Below are 26056 nucleotides of genomic sequence, written 5' to 3' on the forward strand. Positions count from 1 at the left end.
AATCACAAAAAACACACAATGATAACATAAATGACCTTGATTAGAACATGAATTGAAAACACAAGAGTCAGTGTTGGTCCCACATCAGGAGGGAGATGACCGTAAATAATAAAGACTATAGACATAAATCTTTTCAGGAAACACAAAATACAGTTTCATTCCACTTATTTACAAAATGAAATTCTTTAAAATGTGTGTTATCACTCTTAATTCCATCATTATGCTCTATAGTGTTTTTGTAGTAGTCGGACATAAAGGGGTAAGGTAAGAAAAAGGGGGTACTTGAGCCTAAAAAGTAACAGAACTACTGGTTTAAACCACAGGTCACTGGATTTATGTCTTTGACCCACCACCTGCTTTTGTGGTCTTTGTGATTTTTTTTTTTTTTTTATTATTTTAGCACATAAATTAATATTGAACACTCTGAAGAGTACAATAAGGCAAAATACACTGATTTCTTCAAGCAGAAAAGCCAGCTAAGCCTTTAAGCCAGCTTGACTTACCAGGAAGAGTAGAGTTGATACACGTCCAAAGTTCATTCTAGGAGACAGAATAAAAAATGTTCAGATTTTGTTCTTCTAATAATAATAACATTACTAATAATTCATTAAATTGAAAAGCGCCTTTCAGGCCACCCAAGGACGCTTCTACAGTAAAAACAGAAGAATAAAAACAGTGCAATACATTAAAAACAGTATAATACAAAGAAAACAAGAAGACATAGTCGCCAACATCCCCCGCCAAAAAAATAAACGATACAAGGGCAATATAAAAAATAAATAATTGCACGCTTCTCATTTTCGAACTCCATCAAGGTATTGATACCCTGAAGCCACACACATCAAATTTGGTTATCCTGTCTTAAACTGTTTCTGAGAAAAGCTGTCCCCTTTAACTCAGACGGACGGATGCATGAACGGACAAAGCTCAAACCTTCAACACTTTGTGGCGGGGGATAATAAAAGCAATGAAGGTGAAATTAGGGATGAGAATTTACAGAGTGGGCAGATTGAAGAGATGAGTTTTGAGTCTGGATTTGAAGAGGGGTAAAATTCATCCTGATCTCCAATCATAAAAGTTCCAAACAATGCCCAGTTTGTCCTAAATCTTTATTTTAACACTGTATTTTTTTATTTTTTTTGCATTATGGAAAAAAAGTAAAAGAAACAGATGACTGAGCTGGAGAAAGGGAGAGACTCAGATGAGTGTGTCAGAAAGAGAAAGATGAGGAGGAGCAGCGATGAAAAATAAAGAACGAATGGCTCTCAGCCAAAAAAGAAAAGTGGACAACAAAAAAGAACATGTGATCCATAAAGTACTGACTCATTTCTGTTTATGCTTCCCAAAGGTAGCACTAAACCAGTCCATCTCATAAGTTCAGATACTGTAGCACTGATTAAAAGTGTTGATGTGAAACCACATTATGATACAAACTGAAGTTTTGAGCAAACACCATGAGTGCTCCCTCAGAGTTTCGAAAGTTTTGTTAAAAAAAAAAATTGTAAATCAGTTTCATATACACAATTTATAAATGAATTAATTTTTGTAAGTTAGGATTTAAAATCCTGCCAGGACAAGCGAGAGCTCAGTTCTCAATAAACAAAGAATTGAGCTTCTGTGTAAAATTATGTGTAAAATTCAGTGACGTGCCGTGACCACTAGGGCTGGGTAGGCACGTTGCAAATCGAGACCACCAATGACAATTTCATATGTTTCTGCTGGCAAGTGTTAATTCAATTTAAATCAATTTTATTTGTATAAAGCAATTTCCAACAAAGTCATCTCAATGCGCTTATCAAAATATAAAATTCATAATAAGAAAGAAAAAACCCAACAAGATCCACATGAACAAGTGTTTAGCCATCTAACAAAATCAAGATCATAAACACCATTAAAGAAACATAAACAATTATTTAATATAGCCTCCATACTCTCCCAACAAGATATATTTCATGACACGGCAGCACATCTGTTGTTTGTGTTGGAAACACAGAGAAAATGACAACAACAACAACTCAGAACAGCTTCAGTGAGGAGCATCCACAAAGCCAATCCTTCCTTTTGTACCATTCACTGTAGAAAGTATGAAACATGTTCTGACCTTACCTTTGCTGAAGGTCTGGTAGCTCAGGTGTTGGTCTCCATCTTTTAAAAGCTGTCGTTTTTCCTCAAAGAAAAGTTTCTCTATCATCTCTAGCGCTGTCATCCTGACTGTAGCGTTATCCCGCCCACTAGCTAGAGAACGTAGCAGCAGCGGTCACGTGGCATCTGTTCACTAATGTACTGTGAACTTACGTATAGCATTTAGCATAGCGCGCAAAGGCAGCTCTCTACACTGCCTTTGCACGTAAATGGTTGTCATCTTGGGGACCTGACTGCGCATGCGCAAACACGTAAAAACACGCAATGGAAACGGAGGCAGAAGAGCAACGTGCCTATGGGAGGGGGCGTGGCCTCCCTCTGCCTTACAGCAGAGTGAAAAAAATAATAATAAACTGTGCAGCTGTTCCAGGAAATAGCGTTGTTTAGTAATTTGGGCTATGAAACGCACAAAATGCGGACACTTTCAAACTTATAGGTACTGTAGGCTATTGGAAATGGAAAATTAATAATTTATAATAATATTATAATTAAAACAAATAATCAAAATATCAATTCACCCTTGGGTAGGCACTGCCTACCTTGCCTACCCTGACGACACGTCACTGGTAAAATTAGTCCAGACTGTTAAAAAAACATCCACAGTTTCCCCTTAAATGTATGTTTTCTTAATATCAAACGCAGCCCTATCTTCATTTATGTATATTATCATTAGGCTACGTGACAATAAATATTGTCAAAGAGCCATTGAAATTGTACAGAATTATTTTGATTTGACGGCCAGTTAATGATAACAAGTAGCTGTTGATATAACTACAAATATACCTTAATCAGAATTACGCAAGATAAATTAATATTCAGATATTCAGGATCTAGGCTTTTCAAGAATGTTTCGCTTACTGAACCTTTTTGAATTTTAGTTGAATATCCCTGAACTAGAAGAAGGATACCAACTCCCGCCTCCTCTGTAATAAGGCAGAGCGCTCCATAGCTGCTTAATTACTTCCAACCTGGCAACAAACACACTCCACAGCCAGTGCTTTGCAACGTGCAGGCTTTGTAGTTTACACTGCAGTGATGTCAGACGTCTGCTGCATATTCAGACAGAGCGGCGCCTGTGCGCACCCCCCAGATGCACTTACCTGAGAAATGTAAAATACACTCACCATAGACTCTGGGCAGTAACCTGGTAACCTTTGCAGAAGATGCTTCAGACGAGACTCGCTCTTTATAGTGGCAAGCTGCAAGAGACAAGAAAAAATCCAGATGCACAGCATCCCATTACTGAGGAATAAAGAGGATAAATGGGAGAAGAGAAGCTTTTGGGTGCTTGTACTTTGTAAGAATACTTATGTAGAGATTTCAAATGATGGATTGAAAAGGTCTTTGATTTTATTGACGTGTGTTGAAATGAGGAGGCAGTTTGTTCTCTATCTGTTGGCCCTGTGACAAACTACCTTAACGCTTAATGTAATGCAGGGCTACACAGAGCGCAGACACGTTACAAACAGCAGAAATGGATTTTGAATACAGAGTGCCTCACATTTCAAAGCCATGTACGATGCAGTACAAAAAACGTCATGGGTTGTCAGTTGTCAGGCTCTTTGATGCTCGTTCACGGACTAGCACGTGCATAGTGCCAGTGCGGATCATCACAATATGGTACGCCACGAGTGTGGTGAATGTTCCCAAATGAGTATACAGTATATTTGCATTCACACACACCCAAATTCATCTCATCATCACATCTTGGACAGTTTACATTACTCCAAAATCCTCCACCCCCCATGTTTGAGAACAGGAAGTGTTATGTTGAGTTATGAAATACATGTAGGATACATCTGAGTCCCTCCCCTTCTAATGAGAAGCAGAAAGAGGTGGAGGAGCCACGTGTGTGGAGGGCACCGGCTGCTGTCTGGTCCTGGACTTTGACGTATTCTTCAGCTGTGGTATCTTGAAACTGTGAAAAATGAAGTGGGCATCCACTCCAAATACTTTCAAGCTCTGTTGACTGGCAAAACGGATGTTCACGTGCTGCTACGAACTTCACGGATATGGTCACGTTCTTAGTAGCATTCGTGAAAGATTTTTTGACGAGTCAAAAACTTGTCCGCGAACGCTACGCGCTGCTGCAAACTTTCTCCATTTAGTTTGCACTTTGTTGTGATTGTCACAAATGTGTCACGAATCACACAGATTTGAGAGATTAAACACAGGAATATGGAAGCTACTGAGCATTTTCGGACAAATATCTATTGAATGCTCAATATGAAACTAACTGCACCACTGTTCAGTTTCCTTGTCTTCTCAGTTAAATACTCTTTGATGTTAATATACACAGGAGGCACAAGCGGGCTCCGTCACTTTCCCCCACCCATCCGTCAATCCGAATTTTCAGGCTGTCTAAAACCAGCAGGTCTGACATCTGCTTTTGCTTTGAAGCAACAATCTGCCACTTTTGGGCCCTGGCTTCATAAGACAGTGATACAAGTTCATCGTTTTGCTTTCCAGTAACTGTCCACCCTCATTCTCTGCCAAATTCTTCTCACCACTGTTTTCTTTATTTTATTGAAATCCTCAAAACCTTGTATTTCTGTAGTGTCTGTCATGATTCAAAGCCACATTTTGGTTGGTGTAACCTTAGACCCAATCCCATAATGTAGCGCATGTCGGAATTGTGTATTCTAAACCATTCTTGCTACAGAGTATTTAGTTGGCAACATCTTTTAAGTGCCTGCAGTCCTTCTGTTTACTTATCTTTTTCCATTTAATCTATCTTTATATCTTTAGTATTAGTGTTCTGTGTTAATTACATTGATTCATATTTTTTACATTGATTCATATTTTTTACATTGATTCATATTGTTGATTTTTTCCCCATGACTTAATCTAAGACAAAGTTCAAATAAAGGCTAAATGGCTAAAGTTAAGCCCAAAATCAGCAACTATTTTGTAGACTATAACGGGACAGAAATGGTCTTTCAAAGTTTCTGAATTTAGAGTAAATAGTTGTGTGACTGTGATGTCTGTTTCTATGTGCTGGCTTACAGCACATGTACTTATTTATTTTAAAACTTTTGAATATTTTCTGATGCAAATTGAATTGCCTTGTGTATGAAATGCACTATACGAATCAATTTGTCATGCCTTGCCTAAATATTTAATATTTTTTTAATTAATGGTAATAGTAATAATAATATAATATGAATAATTATAATAGTGTAAAAATTACAATCTTGTTATTTACAATTCAATCAAGTTGGGGGCCACCAGGGGGACTCGAACCCACTGCACTGAGAGGCAGCAATGCTCACTATTGTGCCACAGGGTGATCCCCATCCTGAGAGTAGTAAATACATTATGTATTCAAAAAAAAGAAAGATAAAAAAGAGTCAGACGTCTGGAGCAGCTGAAATTGTCTAAAACTTCTAACCAATCCCTGTCATTTGGTCCGAATCGAAAGAAACAACCGCAAGACCTCATCAACTAATGAGAACGGCGTAATCACGTTTACCAGAAATGAAACCTAACAATTCAGTTTTTGACCTCAGTGTAAGGGGGCACTAGCGATTGTTAGCGGTTCATTTAAAACCTCTAATAATCAGTAGAAGAAGACCCTCCTCAGAGGGCCTATGTTACAAATCTAGATTGGATTAATCTCCGTTAGCTGGCTTCAACTAACCAAACATTCCCTGTCAGACAGGAGCTGTCTAATAACCGTCGATCAACTATGATCACAACACGCTAATTTAAGCCGAGTGATTTCAGCCTCGCTACGTGCTCGTGCACATGAAAGGGGTGGAGATTGCAGCGTCTGACCAATCAATGGAGAAAACTGGCAGACTAAGCGTCTTTGCAATGAATGGAGGAACAGCTTATCATCTTAAACAAATATAATGAATATAAAACCATGATGACAGTGAAGAGCCACACTGTTAGTGCAGCGCACAGCAGGAGGTGGAGATTTTATACTCGCTCCGATCTGATCCACTTCATAACTTGGTACCAACCAGGTTGCTGAAGTTTAAAATGATGAATAATTAAAATCCATAATTCAGATCAAAGACAACCCTGTTGTTACAGAAAAGGCAGGAATGAGATAATTCAGGCAGGAAACTGCTGACACTGTGAATGTGCAACAGCGCGATATTATTTATTATATTAATCCATTGGATGATAAAGGAACAGCACTCTGCAGTTAAACTTTATTACAGCACACACGTGTTTCTATTCAAGTAGACCTCTGACTATCACACACACTGGGATGAGAGCACATTGTGCATGTTCCTGCTGATAATGTCAGCCCCAGCGTATGAATGAACGAATGAATGAATGAATGAATGAATGAATGAATGAATGAATGAATGAATGAATGAATGAATGAATGGCCAGAGCCAAACCTGCTCACGACCAGGTTTGTCGTTCAACATTAATTGCCATAGTGATTAAACTCTCGCGAGCTTTGTATTCCAGCACACACTGGTTTAATCCCGGAAGTTATCGCGATGAGGTAATCTAGATTCGTAGCATACCCCCTAAAGCCACTCACACACCCGCTCACACTGACCTGACTAGATATATTTATTAGCAGCATTGTCAGACAACCTATGCGTCTGGAAGCTATTGAAGTTCTTCTAAAGAACAAAGTGAGCTACCAATGGTGAAACGCTCTGTGTGCTACTGACTGGACCTGCTAAATGTGCTTTTTATTGTGGGTCTTTGATGAAGTGAGCAGCTGTTTTTGGTGCTTTGGATTTTCAAAATATTTTTCTTCATTGTATCACAGTAGATCACGAAGAGCTGTCAGTGGTAAAAAAAAAAAGCGCTTGCGAGCCTTAAAAGTGTGTGCACCCCTGCCTTAATGTCTTGTCCTGTCCACTCCCTACTCCTTCCCTCCTTTGGTCCGCGTGCACACTCATGGCGTGACTATTATCAGCAGACCTTTGAACAGTGGAGACAAATGAGGCATTTGAAGAACCTGAAAAGTGATGCAGAGACTGTCTCTCTGTTTGTTTTGCTTCAGGGGGGTTTGTTATTTTTATCTAAGATGCAGATTTAAGGTTAAGGGGACATGTCTTTGGATGGAGCACTGATAGGGACTACATCGTGGACTACACCTTTAAGTAAAGTAACAGTAGTTATACTAGTTCCCATCTCTGCTGAGACTTGGCTAAAATAAAAAATAAAAAATAAATAAATAAATTAAAAAATAAAATAAAAATAAAAATAAAAATAAATAAATAATAATAATAATAATAATAATAATAATAATAATAATAATAATAATAATAATAATAATAATAATAATAATAATACATTTTACTTGTGGAGCACTTTACAAATTGTGATGACTAATTTAAAAATAGACAAAATCCAATTGACAATAACTTTACACAAATCCCAAACCTTCCTTACCCTCGAGCACATTTTGCAGTCATGGTATGATCTATATATGTAGATGCAGCATGCCTGTATGTTCGTACCTGATCACAAGCCTCTTTACACGGCGAGAACTCTGCAGCATGGTGGCAACAGGATGGATCTGCAAGCAAAGTTGTTGCATGTTAGTTAATATTACTGCACCAACTAAATGTTTTTCTTATCATTAGCAGAGAGGCAGGCTGCTTCTCCTGTTTGGACTAACAGAGACACATGTTTTCTGATGAGGTTCAACTGATGAGTTTCCATCTCAAAGTCAAAGTCATCTTTAATTGTCAATTTTTCAACATGTGCTGGATATGCAGAAAATTCGAAGAAAAAAAAAAAAACGTTTCTCTCTGAGCCACGGTGTAAACCAACAGTAGAAAGATTTTAAAGGGGACATATTATGAAAAATCTACTTTTGCAGTTTTTTTTAACACGAGGTAACTTGAGTGTCCCCCAGCACACAAAATGTAAAATAAATCCATCCAGTCCTTTGTTTGTGGTCTGTGTAAGTTTTACAATACAGACAAAAGCGCTCCGTTTCATATTTTCTGAGTTTGTGATGTCACAAGTTAAACTCAGGTGAGAGAGAGGGTTGATCACTTCTTCTTCGGGCATACGTTCACAGCACTTACAGTTTAAATGATTAACTTACAGAGTTACTAAAGGATGAGTTCACCCGGAATGTAGAATTATTCAAGAAGTTAACTGCTTTAATTTTTCCCCAGTAAGTTGAGGAGGTGTACTCCAGGGACTGTGTGTCTGCTTTACTCGGGGTCCAGAGCTGCGATCGCTCCTGAACAAAATTAATGTGATGATTTGGACACTTCATTATGTTTACTATTTCCTAATATTACAAACTGGCTCAAACATCAACCCATACGAGCCCACAGCCCTCTCGAGTCCAGAAACTTCAATTTGTTTTTTTTTTTTGAAGCAAACAACTTATTTTAGGCACAGAGAATGAAAACAAACATTAAACAGATGTATGACTGCAGTCACTCACTCCCACGCATCTTTCCTCAACTCGGACACCGTCCTGCCTAAGAGGCATGTCGCATCCATTCTGTGTTACTAAAGCGGTGAGTGGATCACCTTTCCCTCAACTTTCAAAGCTTCTTTTTTTAAAGTTTGGATCACAGAAAAGTATGGTTGCTGTGCCAGTTCAGTCATCCCACCAAGAGGTGATGGTCGGTAATAATCTGCCTCTTGACAGCCACTTTCACTGCATGGACAAGTGTGCTGAGTCTGACTTGTTGAAAAATTCCTACATAGAGTGCTCCACCATATTGGCTGCACCCTCAAATTTAAATGAAAAAAAAATAGTGTCTCATACGACAGAAAACACATGACTTTAGTGGTTGGACGTGGGTACGAAGGCCCTATGTGACGTTGACCCTGCGTCCTGCCTATTTTTACTCATTTTGGCCAAGTCAATTTTTTTTCTTTGAGTTGATTGTAATAATGGGGTTACTTTGCATGTCCTTTAATTAAATAAAACATGAGTGAAACCTCCACTGGTTTTGGTTTGGCATCTTCTATGTTTTGTAGCATCCTTCACGACCAAGTCTTTGAAGAAATCCTGGAGGGGATACAACACTTGGTACAATGGTCTAAATAGCAAGAACAAGGCAAAACACACATAAATCAGTCCCTCCAGGTTTTCGCGGGCATTTTTTGTGATTGTTGCGGGCCATTTTTCCAAAAGATGTGGTAAAAAAGTTGCCCTAATACATACTTTACTCACAATTAAGGTTTTATTTTTCTACCAAACATAAATACATATTGACCAGACATGTTCGTGAAAAAATACGCTTTATTGTTGGAAAGCAAACACCAACATAATTTTTCAAAACGTGCAAACTTTTTAATACACTGAGCATACCCTGAATGGAAAAGGTTAAAAGGCAATGCTGCATTGTTTTCACGGAGTTTGCTTGAACTGAAGAAGACCCTTGGATGACAGCTGAAATGTCTTTAAGCAAAACTTTAAATCCATTTGCCTAAAATAATATACTGTTCCGAACCTTTTGCAATATAACTTATAAACTAGTAAACAGGTAATAAAGTGTAGGGCACATTGATGACAGTTTTTATGTTGTTTTTGCAGAGGTTGTCAAATACTAAATTCACTTAAATCTCATTGAAAAGACCTACCAATAATTATAATCATTAAAAACGTTGGCTATTATGATTACTGATTGATGTACATGATAAATGGAAGGCAGAAAATCTATTTTAGCACAGCTTCCTTAAGTGATGAGAGGTGATAGAAGAATAAGAATTGGGTAGGGATGTAACGATTCACTCAACTCCCGATACGATTCGATTCACGATACTGGGTTCACGATACGATTCTCTCACGATTTATTTTACAAAATGGGACTGTAGACAAATTTTTTTTTTGGGAAAAAAACTAGAATATACTGTACTATTTTTCTTTTATTTTTCATTGTCAAAAAAATTCCTTGATAAACAATTCAAAAAAATGCAATTTAACTAAAAATAAATCTTGAATGAAATAAATAAAGGAATAATACAAATGAAAATGAAGCCTATTAATTTAAATTCTGGTTCTATAATAAACAATGCAAAACTGCATAATAGTTCTTTTTCTTTTAAAAGTGCAACTGAAAATGTATTTTGTGCCTTAACAATTGGACTTTAAAAAACAAAAAAAACGTCATTGCACTGATTTACGTCATATTTGTTTGGACCAGCAGAGGGCGCTGGTAACCCAGTGGTCGGTTGGCATGCAGATATCTTGCAGTGAAGAAGAGAAGCTATGCTAACAGACAGAGCTAATAGAAAAACGTGACTTTTACAGATATTCAAGTAATATTACAGATATTCTTTCGGTGCTAAAGGGGTAATTAATCATTTATTAACATATTTAAGAGTAGAAGGCGGCCAGAAAGAAAGTATTAGCAGACTCCGCCCGCCGCCTACACTTGTGGTTAAAAAAAGTACTGCGATTCAATTTTCAGAAAATCGATATCAACCGTGATACCTATGAATCGATTTTTAACTGCCTTACGATTAATCGTTACATCCCTAGAATTGGGTTTAACATTATGTATCCATTTTAAAATGTTTCTTTTTCTTTTTTACGTCTGCATTTGTCCACACAGATTGACAGTGAAAAAGGATGTCCTCTTTTATTTGGTATGAATGATATTTTTTCTAGCACCCAAAAAGTGGCCACACACCGCCCACCAAGTCATTGGCCATTGGGCCTTAGTGGTGCTGGTAACCTGTAAGACTAACTCACACCGAGAATGCCGCCATTAGCCCAGGCAGGGAGAGCGGTGCCCAAGGAGCCGAGCTAAGTAACTGTAGCGACCTTCTAAGTAGATATAATAAGGTACACACAATCCCTGATGGGGAAACCTTCCCTCTGAAATTGTATGTAGTACATTCAAATAATATGAATGGGAGTAAAAGAGCGCATAAGATACACCCTCACTGGGGGTGTATGTAGTGCCATGAAAGCCATGAGTACAAATGTACAACTTTACAAATGACCTACTGCCCGGGGCAGTTCATGGGTTTGCGGTAGCGGTTTTTGCACATATACTGGTAGACGATGCACTGGCACACCTTGGGATGTGGGATTAAACTCATACTGGGCTTAACTTTAGACACGTTAATCCCAAATACCTGCTTTAGATATTACCACTCACTCATTCCCCCTGTTCACAGCCACCACCTAAGCTTCACACTCGTCACTATACTGGGTTGATTACACAACATAATAAGCACAATATGTTCTACAACTTCACATCTCACTCTCACTGTAAAATAATCTATTCTTCCCCATCCTTTCTATTTCCTACCTTGAGTCTCTCCTCCCTTCTCCCTTTCCCCTCCCCCTCCCCCTCCCCCTAGGTGTAACACTGCTCTCCCTTTTTAGATCCTCCCTATAATAAAAGATTTCTTACCCTTCCTTAGGGAGAGCTGGTGATGGTCACAATTAAGCAATAAAATAATTCAATTTATTTTATTGCAATAACAAAACATGCATTGCTGTCTCATAATAATTGCACTTCTTGTAGTGTTGCCCTTTGACAGCATGTGCAGACAAGTGAAAACAAAACAAAAAACATGAAGAAAAAATAAATAAATAAAAAAACGACCTACTCGTTTGCAAATAGTAATGACAAGATCCTAAATACTGAGCCCTTCACTCTGCAAACAATTCCTTACTCATTGTTCTGCACATCTTCAAGTTCAAGCATTATTTTTGGTTCATTTCGATTACACAGATTTGTTTGACTTATTTGTGGCTGTGATATTTGTCTCTGTGAACCAACAAACAACAAAATATTTCTAATGTGAAGGGATCTTCTTTTATTTAGTTTGCACATATTAGTCTAACTACTCTTTATATTTATGTTTATACTTCTTTTTTTATTTAGTTTTCTTTTTTTCTAGTTGATTGTTATTATTAGTCTAACTACTCTTTATATTTATGTTTATACTTCTTTTTTATTTAGTTTTCTTTTTTTCTAGTTGATTGTTATTATTAGTCTAACTACTCTTTATATTTATGTTTATACTTCTTTTTTTATTTAGTTTTCTTTTTTTCTAGTTGATTGTTATTATTAGTCTAACTACTCTTTATATTTATGTTTATACTTCTTTTTTTATTTAGTTTTCTTTTTTTCTAGTTGATTGTTATTATTAGTCTAACTACTCTTTATATTTATGTTATACTTCTTTTTTATTTATATTTCTTTATTCTAGTTGATTGTTATTATTTAATGTTTACACTATCAGAGGGAGCACAGTTCACCAAGACAAATTCCTCGTGTGTATTCAATACATTACTTGGTCAATAAAGTTGATTCTGATTCTGATCGACAACATTTTTTGGAAATAGTGACTTTATAACAATAAAAAAGGAATTCATTATAGTTTTTCCTATGTTGTGTAAGTGGTTATAAAAACAATAGAGTGGGCTCCAAAATTTGAGGTAAACTTGTCAAGATGGCTCTTCTAGCACCACTTGCTCCCAGGAGCTCTCAGCTACATTTCTACGCCTGGCAGGCATTAGGGGGCCTCAAAAGAATGCAAGTTAACTTGCTGACCTGACATCGGCCTATGAAACACATAACACCCACTTATTAGAGACTTCATAACTGTGGTCATGTGTATGGGGCTAGCACAAGTACCGCTATGTCTAAATCTGAGTATTCTAGAATCTATCACTGGACTTTGTCAACTTCTTATGAAGAAGTGCAGGCTTCCACCACTACATACTTGTGTCTGTTTAATGAAAGTGTAGGATGTGGAGAGTTTGAAATAATATTTTGGGGTGACAAAGAAGATGTTTTTTAATCTTGAAGCATTTTGGGCTAAACTTTTCAACGTGGTGGTACGGAGCAGAGAGGAAACCTGTACTCTGAGCATGTTTGACTAAGAACTATAGCTAAGTTTCTATTACAGATTTTTGCAAAATAAAAGCAATATTTCTAAAAGTCGACCAAGTATAAATGCACTTTGAACATGTTTCCATTGAAGGTTGTTTTGCGCAGGTGCTGCAGGAAGATGAATGCTCCAAACCTCCTTATAAAGCTCTGTATTCCTTTGTTGTTTGCTGTCTAATGTGGCAGTCATCATTTTTAAGTACAATGCTAAGAAATGTCCCGGTCTTCACTTCTTTTTACATGTACCGCGCCATGTTTTCTCAGAGAGAAGTGGTCATGTGACCAGGTACCTCACGTCATGTGACCAGGTACCTCACATCATTTGACCATGTACGTCACGTTCTGTGACGTGTATTTGCAGAGATAGCGCTTTTGCGACACATGTTTTTTTTAAATTCATGTTTCCATTACCAGTTTTTATTGCGCGACTTAGATTTTGCACATTTCAAAGGATAATGGAAACAAAGCTAAAATTGTCAGTTTGATCTGTCAAATTAGCAACTTTGCACAGTATATTTTGGTAAAGCTACATTTAAAGGGCCCATGTTAAGCTAAATCAACTTTTCTGTTCTTTAAACATGATTACAGTGTTATCTGGGCTTCATACACATGCCCAAAGTATTTTTTTCATTGATTCTCTCAATCGTTAGTTAGAGGGTGATTTGCTCCTTTCTTACTGCAGGGTGAGCCCAAACACCTCGCTAAAATTTGATGAGGCGTTCCTACTTTGATGACGAATTTGACGCAGCACTGAGCTGGAGAAGCCGCGCCTCCAGGAAGCTCTGATTGACATGTAAACAGACACGCCCACGAAGGTCAGCATTTCAACGTCCTTTGCACAGTGCTATGTATGTATTTTCTACAGTCCATTTTTGCACCTCTGGCCCTAAGTCACCGTGAGGGGAGGAGGAAGTCAGTGTCCTGTCTATAGACACGCCCACTCATGAATATGCATAAGTAGGCCGTAAATCAGCCTGTTTGTGTAGAGTTGCTCAGAAAGTGACTTTTCAGAGGCTAAAACTCTGGAAAACAGGTGAGTTTGGGAAAAAAAACCTCAAATACTATGTTTTTGGGGTTCTTAGAACAAATGGAGATGGGTGAAAAATAACATGATATGGGTCCTTTAAGTCTCAATTACAGCATTCCCGATATGTAACCTACATTTTGACCCAAATAAACTGAAAACAAATGAACTCTCTCTCACTTTCATACAATGGCAGGTGACATAATAAGAGCGCTGTATGGGTCATTCAGAGCCGTACTCGGCCCCAGGCCTGCTACTAATGAGCACTGGCCGCATTTTTGCTCGACATTGTCACAACAGGAACAAGAATTTTTAATTTATTACCATGATTTTGTTAATGAATTCTCACAGAATGCCTTATTTACACATGATCCATTCAAACTATGGATCCTTTTAAACCAGTGGTGTCCAGATCCAGCTTTTATATTCTCAAATGGGCCACATTGGAAAAATCCAATCATAAATCTTGACAATTTACTATAAAAAAAAAAAAATTATTTTTCTGCATCTATATTCAGGAGCATTAACCTACAAATATCAAGAACAGAAAAATCTGCTGTTCTACTCAGTGCCTAATGCAATTCTTTTTTTTTTACATAGACAGTGGTTTAGGAGCTTAAAATCTGATTTTTTTAACAACAGGTTTCAGGGTGCAAATTGTGCTTCTTTATCTGTACAGAGAGCAAACAATACCGTAGAAAAACAGGGCCATATGGTACCACGGATATTTGATTATCAGCCTACTAATTTATTTGCACATAAGTGAAAAGCATGTTTTTATGGTTTCGATAACATGACAGAATACAGCGTTAGCTCGACTCTTTTCCCTTTGATTCTACTCAGCAGTTAGCGGTGTGAAGCAAAGCAAAACATGTGGAACTCATTGCTTGTATGGAGAACATAAAGTCTGCAATCCATGTAAAATTCAGGTTTGTAACCTTGTTGAAATGGCATTCTATAAGTTGGCTGTCATATCATCCTTGAGTCTGAGCATCCGTACTCCGTGCATAAACCAAATGCAGTAGGGATGTAACGATTAATCGTAAGGCAGTTAAAAATCGATTCATAGGTACCACGGTTCACATCGATGCTCTGAAAATTGAATCGCAGTACTTTTTTTAAACAGCAGAGGGTGCTATATATTAATCCTTCCAGAAGCGGACGTGACGGGCGGAGTCTGCTACTATTTTCTTTCTGGCCGCCATTTACTGTTAAACATGCTCATAAATGATTCTTTACTCCTTTAGCACCGAAAGAATATCTGTAATATTACGTGAATATCAGTAAAAGTCACGTTTTTCTATTAGCTCTGTCTGCTAGCATAGCTTCTCTTCTTCACTGGTGGAATAACTGCATGCCAACCGATTACTGGGTTACCAGCGCCCTCTGCTGGTCTAAACAAATATCTGACATAAATACAGTAAAATGACTGTTTTTTTTTTTTTAAAAGTCCAATTGTTAAGGCACAAAATACATTTTCAGTTGCACTTTTAAAAAGAAAAAGAACTATTATGCAGTTTTGAATTGTTTACTATAGAACCAAAATTTAAATTAATAGGTTTCTTCTTCATTTGTATTATTCCTTTATTTATTTAATTCAAGATTTATTTTTAGTTAAATTGCATCATTTTGCATAGTTTATCAAGGGATTCTTTTGACAATGAAAAATAAAAGGAAAATAGTACAGTATTTTCCCCAAAAAAATAAAGGAATATTTTTCAGTCATTTGTCAACATTCCCATTTTGTAAAATAAATCGTGAGAAAATCGTATCGTGAACCCAGTATCGTGAATCGAATCGTATCGGGAGTTGAGTGAATCGTTACATCCCTAAAATGCAGCATAATGTTTTGTCACTGGTATGGAGTTCTCTAATAGTTTCATAGGAAGACAGGACTTCTTCCATCTGCAACACATGCAATGACAGGTTTACATGAAAGCTGCAATGTTGTCATTTTCAAATTGAGCACTCTTTTTCCCCCATGCTCTCCATACTCTGAACACAAACTAAAAGCAGCAACATTTTTCATGTTACTTTTCACATAGCGGTGTGAGCGTTGTATCTACAATGGATTAATAAAAAGTACCAGTTTTATTATTTTCTTTCATGGCACCGCCAAACAGAGTCCAATCATGTGTTTTCTGTTATTAGCACTTCTCTGCAATGTCTCTGTACCTACAATATGTGTGTGGTGTGTTAGTTTTATCAACAGCAAATAATGACCGACATGCTATGAAGGCCAGAGGAGTGCAGACATGACATTGTCTTTAAAGTCTACAGCTCGATCCGAGACGGTGTTACACTTTTATACTTTGTTTTACATGTTGCATATGTTCATATTGAAGAATAAAGCACTCATTTTTAAACCGTTGTTTTCATGTTTTTATCCAACAATACACACATACTGTAGTTAGGTAGGATTGTGACGATATCTCAATACGGCGATATATCGCGATATTTTTTCTGCATGATCGATTAACGATATGCTCACGCTAAGTATCGATTTTAAAAACTTATAATAATTAAAAAATGTTTTTTTCCCAAAACCTTTTCTGCTTTTTCACTAAAATGTGCAGGTACGTCTTCACAGAAATTTTGTCACTGTTTGTTGAAGGAACCAATATATTGTTTACTGGAATATTGCCCTATAATGGTGTCACTGGTAAGAAAGACCCTATTTTTTGTTTACATAAAGCACTATTGGAGATACTTCTTCATTTACATTGGTATGTTGACACTTATTTACAGAAACGTTGCACTAAAATAGTGTCACTGTTCATAGGACACTTTTTCAATTTATTGTCTTTCAGAGATATAGAATAAAAATTGTATTTTTTTCTTGTTATGTCATAAATTATCGTAGATTGATTTCTGACCAATATATCGATAATCGCAGCATCTTCATATCGTGAGATAATCGTTATCGTATCGTGAGGTACCCAGAGGTTCCCACCCCTAGTTTGTATTGTTTTTTTTTAATTGTGATCACAATGATGTTTTGTGTGAAATTCACAACTATGTTACAATTGTATGTAGCAGTCCAAAATAAGTGCTTAAAAAAACAGAAGAAATTGTGATTGACTGACCAACTGAAAAAATAATAAATAGATTAGTCGACAACAAAAATAATCGTTAGTTGCAGCTCTACTTTGAATAAAACCAGTTCGTTGAATCTTTGTGTCCTTTTGGGATTACAGAAGAAAAAAAAAAAAGTTACTTTTACTCTGAGTACATTTTAAACAAGCTACTCTTTACTTTCACGTGAGTATATTTTCACACCAGTGCTTTTACAGTACATGTCATGATGACAGATGAGGCTGTGCCAGTAACCCCACCCTAACACACAGCTTGATCAGCTGTGTATTCTTCCTAAGGCCTACCTCCTTCTAACCATCCATCATGGATCTGACCTACTATTTCAGAGCCCATCTTGTAATTACCGAGTAATATGTACTTTTCCTCATTTGCACCAAATTCTACACCAGTTTTTTCCCTTTTTATTTAAACTTATTTAAGTTAATCTATTGCCTTTTTTTAATTTACTTTACCAGTATACGACTTGTTTACTCCCCTGTTTTCTGCTGAAACTGTTTGCTGTTTGCCTGCCTGCTCTATGTGCGTTTCAATTTTCCTCAAGGTATGAATAAAGTTTAATTGAATTAGACAACATGATGATTATAGAGGACACTCAGGAAATTTGAGGACAACCTAATTATACTGCAATGAATTTAGTTTCCTGTTCACTGAAAGCTGGAGGGACAACCGGCTGGGAACAAACTATTCCTGCTCTGCGGCTTTAACAAAACCTTGAAGTACCAAACATAAATACAGCATATTAAAGCAATATATAATATCATATGTATAATAGGAGATGTATTTGTTTTATCTTTATCTAACCAGAACAGTCATTGAGAACAAGTCCTCATTTGTAATGACGTCCTAGAAGCAGTTCCACAGTGATGGCCCACAGTGGAAATGAAGTTATGAGTTTAGGAGAGCTTGTTCTTACACAAATGAAACGGTATATAAAAGTATGGGGTGGGTACTGATATGAAGAGGGGGTACACATGATTTGACAATAATGGAACGTGGGTACATGAAAGGTTGGGAAGCACTGCTGTACAGGGTTGTGGTGAGGGAATCTGCAGGAAACTCAAATTATTCACAAGGCAAGGCACACCCTGGATAGGATGGCAGTCCGTCACAGGATCGACAAAAACAAACGAAAAACAAACACGCACACATGTTTACTCCTATTTACAAGGACAGTTTTGTCAAACACTTTAATTAACCAACCGTAAAGGTTTGCGGACAGTGGGGTGAAGCTGGGGGAGTAACCCCTCCCCCAATAAAAACATGCAAACAAACAAACTCCACACAGAAAGGTCTTAAGTGACCTGCTTTAGGGCATTCATAGTGAAAGTGCTAATAACTACAGTTTCATTTGGTAGATACAGTAAATGCCTATTGAGGAAAGTTACACTAGCTCCACAAAGGGATTGTTAGAAAATGTGCATTGTATATAAAAGCTCACAACTACAAATGTAACAGGTGACCCAAACGACTTCTTTTTTTAATGAAATCAAAGTAATTATTCCTTGACTTCAGAGGACTAATGCCTAATATTGATATTTAATATCTTCACACAAAGAATGCGCAACGAACTGTGGCTGTGCTCTAGTTCCGGGAGGCATGAATCGAGATAAAAGACAGCCGTAATGTGACGGCGTACGCAGCGCCGCAATGACCAATCAGATGAGAGCTCTCGCACTATAGTTCACTAGTGAACTTCAGATACAATTGTACAAAATTGTATCAGAGGCCGAACGGGCTGTAAAAAGCACACATGCATGTTTTTTTTTATGCTATTTGTAACTGAGATTTGTTTTTGTTATTTCAGTTTGAAATTATTTCTATTTAGTCATATGTATTTATTTATCTTTTAACGGTAAATTCTTTGTTCATGAAGCTAAACTACTGTATCTATACTTACAGAAAAGGGATGCACCGAAATGAAAATTTGTGGCCGCAGCCAAATAAAATATAAACGCTTGGCCGAATACCGAATGCGGTTGTTAAGTTTTTCACTGTTTTTTTCAATAGTGCATAAATACCCTACAATTAATTTTTAGACATGTTTTTTAAAGAAAGTAAATGTTTATTGAATATTCTGACATTTTTTTTTTTTTTTTTTTTTAATATTCCAGTAGCCTTTGCTTTTCATCAAAAGCACAACAAAGTTTTTCATTTATATTAGCACTTTAAACAAAATTATGGTCCTTTTCACCGCGTCACTGGACGTTGTTTGATTGCGTCAGACACTACTATTCGGCTTTGCTTTTAACGCACTCCACCCAAGGCCGAATATGGCTTTTTATGCCATATTCGGCCGAACATATTCGGTTATCAAATATTCAGTTCATCCCTATTACAGACAGTACATTATTTGTCGGGGCATGTGTGTGATTCGGGCCTATGTGTGTGAGAAGGATGTCCCTAAAATAAGTGTAAAAAAAAAAGAGAAACAATAAAGTATTTCAAAACCAAAATTCAAATACTAACAAGGATTGTCAAGGAAAATGCATGTTGTTATACGATAATTTTTTATCGATGATTCATTAGGGGGATCAAACTAGCTCAGGACCCCAATTTGGTCAGGCTGGGGCAGGGGTCCAGTCTTAGGATGAAACCTGAAAATACAACATGCATGTAGAATGTCTAAGAGATTCTATTCTAATTTTAATGACATGTATAATAAGAGACAGTTTAGAAATGGACCTCTCTATGCTGCACTTTAATCTTGTGTTCACTTCACTATAATTAGGTTTGCAGGACTCAGGCCTACGTCTGCTCACAGTGGACACAGAAAAAAACAAAAAAAAAAAGGGGCCTGTGCACACTTCCCCCTTCTTCCCTCTTCCCTCTTCCCTCCCTGCTTTGTAGACCTAAATTGGTTCCAGATGCATTCTCTCATGGCTAGTCTCCACGATGCCGTCGCAACATTAAACAGTCACAAACAAGACACAGAATGAAATAAAATGAATTTCAACTTGAAGATGAAACACAAACTGTTAAAAAAAAAAAAAAAAAGGTCTATTTTTGTCTTACGCACCGCTTGATACTTGTCGGGATTATATAACTATTTATATTTACAAAGATGTTTTTTATTAAGGCAATGTGCTCCCAAAATGGGGATCCGAGAGTTGTTTTTTTTCCTCCATGTTCGGGACAGATGTGTTGGGGGGTTGGGAGGGGGGGGTGATGAGGTGGGGGAATGGGTTGGGACTGAACACGGTGATATTTAGCCTAAGCAAATCCACATCCTGCACCCATGTGCACTGAACTTCAAAGAGTACCCACCAACATGTCAGACCAATTTATAACCCTGCCTGTGGAGCCCCTTGAGATGAAACATTTGGTGGAGCAGGCTGGGATTCGCTGTGGCCCATATGATAACAGAATCAACAACTGAAGTTCTTCCCTAAGTACCGTAAACTTCACAAATGGCTCAAAATGTAACAGCCAAGCACCAAATGGCAGCTCCGTGTTGACTCAGTCAATTGTCAAGTAAGAGTAAATTCAACAACTAGTTGTCCCACAGCACTAACCCAGTTAGTTTCACTGTATTACTTGCATTAATGCATATCGCCAGAGTAAATTTAAACACAACACACTATCCCACCTGTTCATCGCAGAGCAACATACACACAGACCACTCACACCCACTCCAGGTAATCTAGAGACTCTACTCAGCCTAACAGTCATGTTTTTGGCCCTTAGAAAACCCACACAAGCACAGGGAGAACATGCAAACTCCACACCGTGTGGAGTGTCCACCCCAGGGCCTTAATGATGTGAGGCAGTAACCACTAAACCACCGTGAACACCTCCATTAATCTTGCAGGCCACAAACAATACTAACGTAATACACCTAAATAAAAAAAAAAAGATTAAAGAACCACATAATTTAGTGTAGGTCTCGTGATAGAATGGTTTATACAGGGAAAAGAGAAACATGCATAACAGAAGGTGTACATTTATAATGCTTATGATTGTCTTCTGCAAACAAAGGCATTGGTCCAAAGCAGGGGTCACCACATTTCAGAAACTGTGAGCTACTTCATAGGGACTGAATAGTCTGAAGGGCTACCAGTTTGAAAAGAGCCTCTTAAACACCAAATGTTCCTGGTTTTAATTTAATTAGAGTATAAGATAATAAGGAAAGCTAGCAGTAACCTAAAAAATAAGATTTTTTTTAAGTTTCATTATGCAACACTGTATTTCTCCTAATCTTGGCTTGTTTATTCATTTTGTTTCATTTTCATTATATTTAATAGAAAGTTATCATCTTCCTATTTAACTAGCTACTAACAAACAACTTTTAACTAATCCTATAACATTTGACATTTGTAAGATGAAATAATTACATCATATTTTATGAAAAATCCACCTTGCTTTAAAAAAAATATGTTTCATATAAAATTATATAGGCAGTGGCTATCCACAGTGTAGACGTATCAATATTTCGACATTCTACTCGTACGTCGCGCCCCTCATTGACCAGTTTAGGTCATGTGATAGGCCGCGTGACTAAAACGCTACGTACTTGTGCTTCTATTTGCTATTAATTCGTAACCCTAACCCTAAACTACGTTCTCCTTCTACTTGTGTGTAGTTTTACGGCAGTTGGCAACCAAGGCTAACTAACCCTAACCCGAAACTACATTACGGACTAACTAACCCTAACCCTAAACTACGTTACGGACTAACTAACCCTAACCCTAAACTACGTTACGGACTAACTAACCCTAACCCTAAACTACGTTACAGACTAACTAACCTTAAACTACGTTACGGACTAACTAACCCTAACCCTAAACTACGTTACGGACTAACTAATCCTAACCCTAAACTACGTTACGGACTAACTAACCCTAACCCTAAACTACATTACGGACTAACTAACCCTAACCCTAAACTACGTTACGGACTAACTAACCCTAACCCTAAACTACGTTACGGACTAACTAACCCTAACCCTAAACTACATTACGGACTAACTAACCCTAACCCTAAACTACGTTACGGACTAACTAACCCTAACCCTAAACTACGTTACAGACTAACTAACCCTAAACTACGTTACAGACTAACTAACCCTAACCCTAAATTATGTTACAGACTAACTAACCCTAACCCTAAACTACGTTACGGACTAACTAACCCTAACCTATGTTAAGGACTAACTAACCCTAACTCTAAACTACGTTACGGACTAACTAACCCTAACCCTAAACTATGTTACGGACTAACTAACCCTAACCTATGTTAAGGACTAACTAACCCTAACTGTAACCCTAACTTTCTGAAGTGGATTTGAATTTGTTGCCACCATGAATTTGTACGTGTATTGCTTGTTCAGGCATTTTTTGTCCGTACGGAATAGTCACATGACTTCCGTAACGTCATCGGCCACATACAAATAGCACCGGGGTTTGTCCATGCGGCTAGCCACTTCGTATTATATACTACATATCACAACCCATACACCAGATATGCAACACTTAAAAACATTTGTCACAATGGTTCAGTGAAAACAAACATTTATAGATGGTTCATTAAACACATGCAGCAGTATTTAACTTTACTAAGCACTATCTACAGCTGTCATTTGTATTTATCTTTGTGGGTTTGAAACCTGAAAGGGGAATCTGATTTTTGATTAGTTGAAAGGAATGTACTGCATGGATTCCAGCAATTTTTGTTTATTATATATTTTTTTTAAATTTTATTTTATTTTTATTTTATTTATTTTTTTTATTAATATTTTTTTTTTTTTTTTTTTGGGGGGGGGGGGGTAATTATAGTGCATAATTGATACAGCCCTCTAAATATTTTAGATAAATACAACTGAAACGTTATTACTACTATTTTAGTCCAATTTCTCCGAATTCTGTTTGAATTCTGTCACTTTTTTGTGAACTCCTTTTAGTCACGAGGACTATCACAGAACCACCAATGGCTGTTTTTGACAAAAAGACAATTACACAACGTACATGTAAACACAGACTTTGTCGCTAATGACTCTTTATGGACTTAATAGTAACTATTCAATAACTCCAGACGCTGCGACACCCGGACAAACTGTTCCATGCTGGCGTTCTTCCAGATAAAAAATCCCGGCTGACTGTTCCTTTAACTTCTTGTAAATAAACACATTTATAGACAATTTAATAATAAAAAAAAAAAAAAAAACGCTAAAGAATAGTGACACATAGTTCAACTCGGGTCCAGCAAAGCCACCATAATTTAAAAACCGTTACTCAGAGGACATCCACACCCCTGTATATGAAGCATTGACTCTCCCTTGGTTATGTTTGACTCTTTTTCTGCCACTTTTTTATTGCTTTCATTAGCCAAATCATGCCAAATAAGATGATTTTAGTTTGAAATTTGACGTGACGTCCTTTTAAGGAAGGATTGGTGAGTGAGTGGCCGCTGAGGGGCCAGCTGGCCACATGTTGAAGAGCAACCATTTGACGAGTCATTTCAAACCTCGTCTTTTTCCACAGCAGCACAGGAAAGAGTTGGAAAAAGTTCATTCTCTCTCTCTCACACACACACACACACACACTAAAACTCACCCTGAGCCCACAGCGGCTGACAGCGAAAGTTCACGGCGAGGAGACAAAGAAGGACACGGAAACACACACGCATCTTATTGAAACTCCAAATTGCATTGTGAACGAAAAAGACGTGAAAAGCAGCGGTGCTGTGACAAGCTGTCCCATGGATCCCCGTTAGCCAAACCCTCCCTCCCCATCCCTGCTCTCTCCTCCCTCTGCCTCCGCCGTCCCCGGCATCCGGACAGGACTGAGCATGCGCAAAAAACACCAACAAAGACCTACGCTTTGAAACATTATCAAATTAACTTTTATTACACTTTGAAGGAGGAACGACTTGTGTGTTGGTGATACAATGCGTCATTGGAAAATGACGTCGAAAACAATGAAACGATGAAGTCAGAGGTAGAAAGCAGAACCTTTTTAAAACTTAAATGAGTTATTTACTTGTGAATTTGAAGTTGAGTTCAAACATTGAAGCCCACGTACTCCTTCTTTTGCACACTTAAAAAAACATATTCATGTAATGTCACATACCTATGGACGCTATGGAAGCCCGTTTCCGCCACTAAAAAAGAAAGTCATAATTATGAGATAGAAAGTCATAATTATGAGATAGAAAGTCATAATTATGAGATAGAAAGTCATAATTATGAGAAAGAAAGTCATAATTATGAGATAGAACGTCATAATTATGAGATAGAACGTCATAATTATGAGAAAGAAAGTCATAATTATGAGTTAGTAAAGTCATAATTATGAGAAAGTCATAATTATGAGATAGAAAGTCATAATTATGAGAAAGAAAGTCATAATTATGAGTTAGTAAAGTCATAATTATGAGATAGAACGTCATAATTATGAGAAAGAAAGTCATAATTATGAGATAGAACGTCATAATTATGAGAAAGAAAGTCATAATTATGAGTTAGTAAAGTCATAATTATGAGATAGAAAGTCATAATTTTGAGATACTTAAACACATTTACAGCAGCTTGTTCATGTGGTGAGCTGACACTGAGAGATGCTGATAAGACTACCGTAGACTACTTTAGACGGGGCTTTACAAATGATGAAATAACTTTTTTGCTTGCAAATTTACATAGAAATATGCTGAGTAAACGCAACCTTGAAAAGATACTAAGCAAAAAGAGGCTCTGGCGTCGAAAGGATAAAACTGATGTGGCTGAAGTAGAGCACAGTTTATTGAACAACAAATGGAAATTTCTGGTCAGTGTCATGGGTACAGATGGATGTACCAAAAATGTTTCTATCTCATAATTATGACTTTACTAACTCATAATTATGACTTTCTTTCTCATAATTATGACTTTACTAACTCATAATTATGACTTTCCTTGGTGATTTTTTATTTTTATTTTTTGTGGCGGAAACGGGCTTCCATACATACCAGTGGTTCTCAAACTTTTTTTTTTTTTTTTTTGGCTCAAGTACCCCTTTATTTTATTTCTGAATCCAAGCACCCCCTTTCCAATCCGAAGCAATCCAACTTTATTTGTAAAGCACTATAAAACAACCACAGCTGACCAAAGAAGTGCTGTACAAACGAAAATAAAATACCTAGCAGCTCACATGAGATTAATAAATAAATAAATAATAATAATTAAAAAAAAACTACATTTAAAATACAAAACAAATTCAAAGGTACGGAGCCCGCCAGGAGACATCACGTGGAAATGAATTATTGCGTTTTTTTACAATTATTATTGCGTTTTATCGCAAAAGTATTGCGTTATTTTGCAATAGTATTGCGTTTTATTGCAAATTATTGCGAAATAACGTAATAGTTTATTTCCTCGTGATGTCCCCTGGCGGGCTCCGTAAAAAGGCATAAAACATAAAATATAAAAATAAATTAAGAAGCGTAAAACATGTCAAGGAACGTAGTAAAATAAATCAAATGAATAAAATCGATGTCTTACTCGGTGTCAAAGGCCAAGGAAAAGAGATGGGTCTTAAGAAGGGACTTGTCTAAGGTATTTGTGCGACTACAATATTTTGCTTAGAAAACGATTTAAAAACTACTGTAGATCATAATGATGGAATGAACAAATGATAACACACATTTTTTTTTTTTTTTAAATCTCATTTTGCAAATAAGTAGAAAGAAACAGTGCAGTGGTTCTCAACCTTTTTTGGATCATGACCCCATTTTGATATCAAGATTTTATGGTGACCCCAAAGACATCGTGTTTTTGTACTGCATTTTAGTTGAACTGGATTTATATTTCACAAAGTGAAAGTATAGAAATACCGTTGTGTCTTGTTTTATTTTTAATGAAAGAAAAACAAATCTTTGTAATTTTTCACAAATTTCAGACGACCCTATTTAAACTCCACGTGACCCCCATTGTGGTCCCGACCCTATGGTTGATTAACACTAATTTAGTAATTCCTGAAGAGATTTATTTCTCTAGTTTTTATCATTTCTGTTC

The 26056-nt window shown here is 37.0% G+C and overlaps 1 protein-coding gene across 2 annotated transcripts in view; it reads right to left on the reverse strand.

Annotated features, from left to right (window-relative positions):
- Positions 1-23771, reverse strand: part of reck (reversion-inducing-cysteine-rich protein with kazal motifs) — a 56189-nt gene extending 32418 nt beyond the window's left edge. For both annotated transcript variants that reach the window (XM_028434699.1, XM_028434698.1), the window contains exons 1-4: positions 23622-23771; positions 7584-7642; positions 3267-3341; positions 504-540 (exon numbers count right to left, since the gene is read on the reverse strand). In XM_028434699.1, coding sequence (XP_028290500.1) covers positions 504-540; positions 3267-3341; positions 7584-7642; positions 23622-23694 — 244 coding nt within the window. In that variant the 5' untranslated portion in view covers positions 23695-23771. The remainder of the gene's footprint in view (positions 1-503; positions 541-3266; positions 3342-7583; positions 7643-23621) is intronic.
- Between the last annotated feature and the right edge of the window lie 2285 nt (positions 23772-26056).

The sequence above is a fragment of the Gouania willdenowi genome, chromosome 20, assembly GCF_900634775.1.
Source record: "Gouania willdenowi chromosome 20, fGouWil2.1, whole genome shotgun sequence".
Classification (NCBI taxonomy): domain Eukaryota; kingdom Metazoa; phylum Chordata; class Actinopteri; order Blenniiformes; family Gobiesocidae; genus Gouania; species Gouania willdenowi.